Here is a 10,560-nt window from a genome sequence, read left to right as displayed (position 1 = left end):
TTTTGTCCCAACTATAAATCAATTAATTTAGCAAATATCATAAAAACTACTACTCCTAAAAAGATAAACATCATAAACTACTTTATAGTACATTAAACTAGCTTTAATTTGAGTGCTAATAGACATCTGTAGGCCGAACAGTTTTTAAAATATAGATTTATCTTAATAAATTAACTTACTTCTGATTTTTCAGTGCATATTTAATGAAATGTTGCTTTTTAAAAAGCTATATCTCAAAAACTATTGAGCATAAATAGCTCTATTATGGCTTATATTTTAGCAAATTTATTCTACTTTAAATGATGTTTTAGTGTTTGGTTAGTTTCCTAGTGTTGCTGGTAGTTTTAAAGATACAGAGTTCTGAAAGAAAAATTAATGTTTTTTAACGTTCTGAAACAACTGCCATTTTTTATACCCCCTACCTTTACTTTGCAGACTCATCAATTTAGATTAGTTTTTAAATTGTTTTCAGTAAAGTAATCAAAAATTGGGTTTAAATTTCTGCCTTTTTTTTTCCTCTTGGGCTCTTGTACTATTTTGTTTTTGTAATTTTATACACTTAAACTCATTTAATATCAGTAATCTTTTGTTCTACCAAAAAATATATATATATATATATAAATAAATGTAGAGCAAAAGTATTATGCAAAGACATCAAAAATAAATAAAATATTTTTCTTCTTGGCTTCTAGGGCGCATTGGCAAGAGCCGCAATCATGCGGATATTATATTATTAGTTTCTCTCTCACTTAACACAGAAACAATTCTGTAGCGACTTAAAATGGTTACTGGTTAACCAGTACCTAATTAGTTTCATAAAGTAACAAATTACGAAATATTGGATTTTTTGTTCTTTTTAGCCTCTGGACTGATGGAATTCAAAAATCTGTACATGATTCCACACTCTTGTTCCAAGTTCGATTTTGTGTTGAGCTTTCATCAGTGGTCATCTACACACTATAGATTCCAGAAGGATAAAGGAAACATAAAATTTCATAAAGTTATTTATTAATTTATAATCAATTAAAAAATCCTTCCTTACATTGTCATAGGATAAAATAATTTTTATTTTACAAAATAATATTAATCTCTTAAATTTTTGGTTTCTTAAAAATCTAATTAAATAAGAATTATGACCTTACCCATTTGTTTGATATACAATATAATTGAGATTGTAAATTAAACTAACTGCGATTAGCCAACGTATAAGTATAAATATAACAGGCTTAATTTAGCATTGTAAAAATTAAAAGCCTGGGTGAACTTCTTCTTTTGAACGTAGTTTTGCAACACTTAAAAAACTATAAAAATAATATTTATTTTCTTATATATTTTTTTGTTTTTTTTTTCTCTTTTGCAAAAACTTTTTTATACTTAAAAAGTACTACGAAGTGCTGCTTATATTCCAGATAGCTTTAAATAAATTAAAAAAAGAAAAGAAAATTAATATCAATGAACATATATGTCTTCCGAGATAAAATGCGCATTGATTTTTTTTTCCCCCTTGCATTGTTTTAGTGCAATTTTTTAATCTTTCCTGTGAAATGCGTCGACTCTTCCTAGCCTAGCAGCCAAATTGGTGAGCGCTAAACTTTCTAAGGATTCCCATAAGTTGTATATTTATTTCGAAACGAACAAACTTAAAACAGAAAAATAAAAGCAAGTGGGACATTGGGAGAAAATATTCTTGAAAAATTATAAAAACTATGTATCTTGTGAACAGTATAATTGTTGAAACCTAACTTAGAGTACAAAGCACCAAAAGCAAGGGTGCCATTTGAGTCATTTTAAATATGAATAAAGAAGACCTCTTTTAAATGGAACGATCTTCGAATAACAGATTTCAAAATATTAACTCTTAAACGTTTTCAACGGACATATGATTTATTAATGCTCAAATTTTAAGAAAATACAATTAATGTGAAATACATGACATTGCTGATTAAAGAAAAAAATAAATATTTTGGTCCCACTCCGCTTACTTGTCATAACCATATATTAATAATATCTACTCGAATTTGGTAGAAAAATTAAATAAACTTTCGCATACAATAATGTTAGAAAAACAGAAGATTATATAATATTTTGGTGCAAATAAAATAATTATACAACAAATATACAATATTATAGAAAAATATAATAGAATAATAACGAAAATTATAAATTTAAGAAAGCATACATTTACAAAATATATGGTAAAACATATATTTAGCTACATATTAAATCTAAACACAAATAATTTAATTGTGTTTCCAAAATAAAATAAAAATCATAAATTTCTTCTGTCTATATTTAATATGTGAGAAATAGAAAACATTAATTAAGGATGAAGTAACAAATCAATGTTTTTGTTTTTTTTTTACCTTTCTTTAAAATCTTCAAATGGGCACCCATGCCGACCGTGATACTTTGTTCGAAAAATAACCAACAACCATCCTCGTACGTGTGCTATTAAACTAATATATACATAAGAATAACAATAATAAATAGAATACTAACTATGTAAAAACCGGAACAACATAAAATCTATATTTAATTTTCAATTAAATTTTGCCTATTTATACATAAACTGCACATTGGATCTTAAGCAGAACTGCGATAGCAAAACATTTAAACACAAACTATGTTACATCCTCTCAATCAGCAAAAACTATCAGTTTAAAGACTGTTATAACTTTATACACCTATTAATTACAAGGTACTCGAATACTTCTTTCTTATTTTTTTTTTTTGTTTTTACCGCCATATTTTCCCCACCAAATAGATTTTTATAACATCAATCAACCTCAAGTATATTACAAGTTAAAAAATAAACATTTGTACAAGATATTAAGTAAATGCGGAAAGAAAAAACATTTTTAAAGAACTATATACAATGCAATTCCCATAATAATCTATAATATATAAAACGCCTAAACAGAGTTTAAAGAAAAAAACAATGCAAAATTTTTTTTTATATTACATTAATAAATTGTTATACCTACAAATTACTTTTGTTATAAAAATATAACTTCATTTTAACAATATTTTAAATAGTGTACATAATTTCCATTTATAAGTTGAAATAGTGTACATAACTTCTTTCTTTTTTGAGTCTTATACAAAAATCTACAAATTCAATAATTTGGAAAGGGGGCCATTTGTCGTACAAGGAAGACAAATAAAACTATTTCAATTTACGTACAAAACGTAAATTATTCTCTAATCTCGATGATAACAAAACAAATATTAAATAGATTTACGTCAAGATAAAATTATTATTTACAAAAAAAATTGATATTATAATGTAATAATCCCTTAAGAAATATTATAAGCATAAAAATTATACATACTTAAACTTTATCAAAAATCAATAAAATTATAAACAAAAAAAAAAAACTAAATTGCTAACGCTGCAAAGAATTAAATATTTAACTGAAGACATTAGAAAATACATTGCTTAGTATTCCACCATAAAAATGATACAGATTACTAAATATCCCTTCGTAAAATAATTATTTATATTAACATCATCAAAAAAGGAGAGAGATGTCGCTATGTTAAATTAAAAGGAAAAAAAAAAAAGTTGGAATACTAAAAATGATTAAAAAATACTGTATTCATCTTTATCTCAAAATAAATGCAAGCCAATTACAATGCAACGAAATTATGCAAAATAAAATCTAAATATCTTTGGCAGTTCCATTATGAGAAACATCGGACAATCTGAGATTTTTTCACGAATCCATAGCAATTTAAATAAAAACGACCAATTTGAGAAGATCATAAACAATCCCAAGCTCGCATTTTTCGAAATTTATTTGAATCCGTAATCGAGACTTTTTATAACTAAGTGGAACTTAGCCTTCTTAAAAGTAAAACTTACAAAAAAAAATTAATTAAGCTGTTGGGTAGTAATAAATTTAAAACTTGTGAGGAGCAAATTTAATGCTCCAATATTTCACGCCCTATTATCGACAGCATAATCAATTTTTTGTATGCGAATCTATTATTTTTAAATAATTAATTTCTTTTTTTTTTTGTACAAAATTTAGCCCCCTTACAAAGTCTTATTCGAACTTGAGGGAAAAAAAAACCTCTTTCATAAAAGAGATTTTTTTTTATTACTTACTTATCTATTATGCACACAATTTATATATTCTTTTTAATTCATACATAAATATTTAATTTTTAGGCATTCTCTGACCACTGTGCACTTTTAAAAAGTGTTTATGGACCGCTGGTGTGTGGAGGAAGAACGGCACGCCTGACGTGAGCACACCAACCTTACTGCTCTTGCTGTAAAAAAAAATAAATAAAAAATAAATAATCATCCTGAATAATATATAAACTAAATAAATAGTTTATCAAAGGCTAGTTCAATATTTGCAGTGTAATGTATCGCTAGGAATAATCCTCTGATTTGAATTATTAAACAAATATCTAGAAGTGATCCAAAATTTCATCATAGGAAAATTGATTGTTTTCCGTATGGGTTTATTCATATTAGTTCTTTATTCGAAGAGGTCCTTGATTGGTTTTTACAATGTTAGAGGTAGCAATTATAGCGATAAATAAGTAAATGATATTGTACAGTAAATTATTATTCTTAATAAAATGAATATTAATAATGTTTTTTACTTTTTACTGGTTAATTAAATTTTTTATTTGACGCAACTCTTGATATATAAATAAATAATACTAGTATACCACTTAATATAATAATAATATACAAAAAGAGGAACGATTTTATTATATATTTAATGATTATAGCCACTGTTATTGATTCTAAAATAATAATTAGTCCTATTCTACATTGTTTTAGATAACATCAGTGCCGGGGGAAAACACGAATAAATTAAGGCTAAACGCCGTAGTGTATAGCTTTGAGAAATAACCCCGAGTTCTCATAAACTCGGGCTATTTCTCAAATCTTACCTATACCAAACTGTCAATTTCAAACATCCTTCCTATATCCACAGTCATTTGTAATCGATCATCTATTCACTCACAAGAAACAAGATCTCACATTCTGATCTCTGTCATTGAACAAACTACAACATTTGTATTTTTATTGGAAGAAGAATGTTGACCGTATGAAGTAGGTTGTAGTAAGATAGTCCAATGTGGCGGTCAATATAGCTACAAATAGTAAAAAAAAACTATTTAATGGTAAGCATCATTTTGTCCCTACTTTACATGACTTCGTCAGGGCTAAATGAAAATAAGATACAAACGTTGTAAGAAGTGACAGAACATAACAATATATATACAAATAACGTAAGAAAATATGTAAATTAATATATATATATATATATATATATTTTTATAAGAAAAAAAAAAAAAAGGACAAATATAGGTGAATAGGAAACTAATTATTAATAAATACAACCAACTGTGATACAATTGTAAATAAAGAACTAGAGTGATAAGAGTGAAGATACTTATTGGAAATAGTTACAATGTTGTCTAACGTTGGTTAACATTAAATAGTTTTTTATACTATTTTATATCTTTATTGACAGTCACCCGGACTATCTTCCAACAATCTACATTTGTAGTTCGATTCTATCCTTCAGAATACCCATCAGCTTCTATTTGTCTCCTGCTTTGACTGTGAGTAAATGTGTTAACGCCATAATATGTAATTACCTTGTAAATAATTTGTTAATAGTATTTGAGCTGTATTAGCGTTTAATTTAGTTACATTTATTTCAATTCATATTATTTTAATTGGATTTAGTTATTTGAGAAGAAAAATATGTAATTATATTTGTGTGTTATAATGAGTAATAGAGACTGTTACTAAGGGTTGATAATCATCGCTAAGAAGTTGCCTAGCAATGGGCCATCTTCGTTTTTAGTTCAGTTCCGGCTAACTAATGTTAACAGTTTTAACATTTTTAGTGAGTTAACAGTCAGTACAGTTCGGAACCAGACCTTATCTGTGTTTTGACTTCAATATGAGTTCCGGCTAATTAGTGGCCAAGACTGTGTGTAACCAGCCCTCTCTGCATTTATTTAGGTATAATTTATTGACATTTTGAGTGTGTTAACAGACATTACAGTCCTAAACCAGACCTTATCTGCGTTTCGACTTGAATATAAATTGTTGTTGGCTCACATAATACATTAAAATAACTAGATCCTGTCTGCACTTAATAAGTGCCAGTGTGGCCATCTTGGCTTTTAGGACATTTCGCCTGTTTATGAGCTATTGCACCAACTTTGGACAAGTTTAAAATTGCAGTGGTGTATTTAGCTACAGAGCTGTGACCTACACACCTCGGCAGCACTCTTCCTCTGATCTATCGGAGTGGATCAACTTTTCATCGAGCAGTATTTATTTTATATATTTATATTGTTATGTTTTTTGTTGTAAATTTGTCTCTTTTGTTTTCTTAATTTATTAATCAAATTTTATTTTATCTAAAAGGCCTTTTTATTTTTACTTTTACTTGTACTCATTGTTTTATTCATTTTAAACTAAAATAAATAAAGTTTTCAAATGTTTAAACTAACCAAATAAATGTTTATATCTGAACCAGCTAGTTATTTATTCATTTTAAAGCCTTCCAACAAAAAGAGTCGATTCGAGGAGGCTTTAACAAAATGTAAATTTGTATTTATTATTTCTCAAACTTCATTTAACCTCAACTTACTTCTTTTTTTTATTTTTACGTGTTAATACATCTCCTGTTCATACTTAAGCTAATAGTTTGCATCATTGTTTTATATTTTTATAATTATCTATTTTATATTAATACAATTTTTATTTCTTCTTTTCGTTCATTTGAATATAATTTTCTTTTCACTTATATTTCCATAATTTTGACCCTACCTTTACTTACCTTTATGTATCTTATTATTTTACTATGTAAAATTATTTTTAGTTGTTTTTGTATCTTTTTAGCTCTGATGAAGCTCTACAAAGTGGGGTGAAACATCAGTAAATAAATAGTTTTTAACTATTTTTTTGTTTTCTTTTGACCGCACTCCCGACCATTTTCTTCATAATTATTTTTTATATTTCCCTTTTCATTATACATCTTAATTTTTTTTTCTTCTAACTTACTTTGTTCATTTTTATAAAAATGTTTACTTATATTTGCATAATTTTTAACCCCACCTTAGTTTATTTATTGTCATCTTATCATCTAACATTGTCAACATATTTTTAGTTGTTTTATATATCTTTTGAAGCCCAGCAATGATGAGTGAAAGATTGGCTATTAATAGTTTATTTCCTATTTGAGTTATTTTAACCACACCCAGATCATCTTCCTTTCTTTAATTAAACATTGTACAATTAAACGATCTTCAACTAAAAATATAAACATATCTTTTCCTCAACACTTACTCAATGTTGAACAGAATCCTGAGTATCACCAACATCCCCAAGACCTTCTTCGATTCCAGGAACACCAACCACCGTTTCTTCTTTTACCCGTTTAGCTAGGTGGGACCTTGCGTGTTTCCTAAGGTGATCTTTCCTATGGAAACCTTTACCGCATTCTGGGCACACTTCACTTTTTTCACCGGAATGGATCACAAAGTGAAGGTTAAGGTGTTCCTTCCGTTTGAAACCTAAAAAATAAAAACAAACTGAAACATTCTCTATAGAAGATGTGATAAAATAAAATAAGCTAAAATAAAAAAAAAAAAAAAGACCTCAGTGAAAAACAGCTGGGACTAAGCAGAATTTTAACTAAATCATGATGAATACTTCCAAGAGTTGTATGTTTGAAAATAATTTCAATATAATGACTGAGTGAAGATAAAAACGTTTAAAAATGGACAGTAAAAAGGTCTAAACATTACAGATGTGCGGAGTGTATTTCTATAGAAGAAAACTATGATAAGTTTTTAACATTACTGAATCTTATTCATTAATATATAATAATAAAAAATGAAAAACCACAATTAAGTTTATCAGAAGATAAGATGGTCAGGGGGACGGTCAGCAGAAAAAACACAAATAAACAAACGAATTATTTTTTTGAGCCGACGCTTCGACCCAATTTTCAGGTCTTCTTCAGGGCTATGATTTGTATAAAAACAACAACCATCATTCAGAGAGAGAAAAAAAAAAAATAAAATAGACTAAAAAAATTGGAAATATACATAACAATGAAATGAAAATATTAATTAGTTGATTAATAATGGACAAAGACAGTAGTAGATTGATAACATTCTCGTTATGTATACTTCCAAATTTTTTAGTCTAATATTTATTTTATTTTTTCTCTATGAATGATGGTTTGTATATCTTATTGTTTTTATAGCCCTGATGAAGACCTGAAAATTAGGTCAAATTTTCGGCACAAACAAATAATTTGTTTGTTTATTTGTGATTTTTTCTGCGGACCGCACCCCCCCGACTATCTTCTCTTATGTACCTACGGTCAACTATCTTCACCTTATAATTAAGTTTATCAATTATAATAAAATGTATCCATAAGGTCTCTTTTATTTTATTTTTTTTAAACAATTTTTATTGCATAAATATAAAATTGAAAAAAGATAGTTGACCATATAAAGTAGATTGTTGGAGGATACTCCAGGTGACGATCAATAAAGGTATCAAAATAGTAAAAGAAAAATGTTTATTGTTTTACCCCACTATGCAGGGCTGTCGGAATAGAGTGCTTAGAATGACTGAGGCAGTCAGGTTTACAATAAATAGTTTTCTTTTACTATTTTGATATCTTTATTGAGCGCCACCCGGACTATCTCCCTACAATAAATATAAAACGTACAATATTTACTAACAATATACAATATTATTCTTTTGGGATACTCCCTTATACTAAACAATTTTAATACTAATTACACTTTACAAACTTCTCTATTTTACATGTTGGTAAAACATACCGACGATGGGAACAAAAAACTGAAGCATTATTATGTATTTACCATATATTATTAATCAAAACAAAATACATAACATTTGATATAATAAATCTATATCATTGGCAAGCATGAAATATACATATTATTGATTTATGTTTACATTCATATATTTAGTTCTTTTGTGTTTATATCTACGGGTTGTAGTTTTAGAGTAATTTCCTATCCATATAGTCATAACGTTCTTTATCGATTACTTCAACTCCAATGTTTTGTCTAATCTGAACATTCTTAAGTACATTTTAATTTAAATATTGCAGCACCAATGTAAGTCATTAAAAAAAGGTCCAGGTTGTTCCGCCACTGTCTCATACAATTTGACTATATTTTTGCCAACTTACTACTTTACTTGTTATCATTTTTATTTGAACTTTCTGTTAAACTATTATCAAAAATACACAATTCAGTCAGAGGTTTAACAATATTTGGTTTCAAATTAAGGAAAACTTTTCATATGTTTTATTTTATATTTCTAATATAATGCCACAGATGCATTTGGAGGGCGATAATAACTACAAATTGTCACGGTCAACAATATCACTGCTGAAGAAAATAGAGCCGAGGATTACTAAATTGGTAGCAGCACACCAGGTTCATCCTTCTCGTTAAGATGATTTCGAATGTTTTAACTTTTTTTTAAATTACATTCTATTCTGAGTTCAATAAATAGTTTCATAATTTTAAAGTCCAATGTTTCTTTGCTATATTTTTTTTATTAATTAGAAACATTAATACATATATATTTGCAATTAATTGCTATTAAAATCTTTAAAAAAAATTAATTTTTCTGTACTATGTGGCGCTAAATAATATTTTTTCTGGAAAGGAGGCGGGAGGACAAACAAGTTTGGAAACCACTGGTGTAGTTTATAAAGCCCAAGTTTCATGTAGATTAGTTAACTGTGTTAAATATTTCTATTTTTTATCATATATTTTTATTATATAACAATATTTACTGTTATAAATTGAATAGATATAACAAGCAATTAATTAAATCATCAATCCAATGTGTAAATAACAAAATATATTAATTTATATTAAACTTTCAATTGTATTCAATCAATCTATGTTCCGAAATCTGTCCATATTTACACACATTTAGAATGTTCATGATCACTTTTTAAAATACTCAATGTAAAATAATTCTTAGTAACTGGAAAAAATAAAAAGTATTCCACGAAAGAGAGTATCCACCAATCATCAAGTGAAGTACTGACTAAAGTACACGGTACTCGAATGGCAAAAGTATTTGAGGAAAATACTCTATACTCTTTAATTCATAGTCGGAGTACCATTTACTCTGTATTTAAAAACCTGTTTTAAACTAGACGAATATTAATTAACATTAAAAATATTATAATAAATAGTTAACTATCTAAAAAATAAATTATGTGTTAGACTTATTATGGTAATTTACCTTTACAACAAACGGAACAAATATAAGGCCTCTCCGGATTATGTCCAAGTTTGTGCCTCTCGAGGTGTTCTTTCCTTTTGAGGCCAGCTCCACAAATGTCACAAATAAATCTATAAACAAAAATAATAATAAAGAATTATAAACATAATTAGGTGTAGATAGTTGACCGTAGATTAATGCTTGAAGAAGTTTGTCAGGGGGTGCGGTCAGCAAAGAACAACATAAATAAACAAAACCATATTTATTTATTTTAT

General features: G+C 27.2%; 1 protein-coding gene across 3 annotated transcripts in view; it reads right to left on the bottom strand.

The window, feature by feature from the left end:
- Positions 1-1,858: 1,858 nt before the first annotated feature.
- The window catches only part of LOC106677271 (uncharacterized), a 27,376-nt gene continuing 18,674 nt past the window's right edge, over positions 1,859-10,560 (bottom strand). For all 3 annotated transcript variants that reach the window (XM_014415092.3, XM_014415091.2, XM_014415093.2), the window contains exons 8-10: positions 10,307-10,416; positions 7,340-7,566; positions 1,859-4,278 (exon numbers count right to left, since the gene is read on the bottom strand). In XM_014415092.3, the coding sequence (XP_014270578.1) occupies positions 7,340-7,566; positions 10,307-10,416 (337 nt within the window). In that variant the 3' untranslated portion in view covers positions 1,859-4,278. The remainder of the gene's footprint in view (positions 4,279-7,339; positions 7,567-10,306; positions 10,417-10,560) is intronic.

Source organism: Halyomorpha halys, unplaced genomic scaffold, assembly GCF_000696795.3.
Source record: "Halyomorpha halys isolate HHAL.00 unplaced genomic scaffold, Hhal_1.1 Scaffold92.1, whole genome shotgun sequence".
NCBI classification, from domain to species: domain Eukaryota; kingdom Metazoa; phylum Arthropoda; class Insecta; order Hemiptera; family Pentatomidae; genus Halyomorpha; species Halyomorpha halys.
Note: the sequence above shows the minus strand (reverse complement) of the source record. Positions and strands in the feature narration are given on the sequence as shown.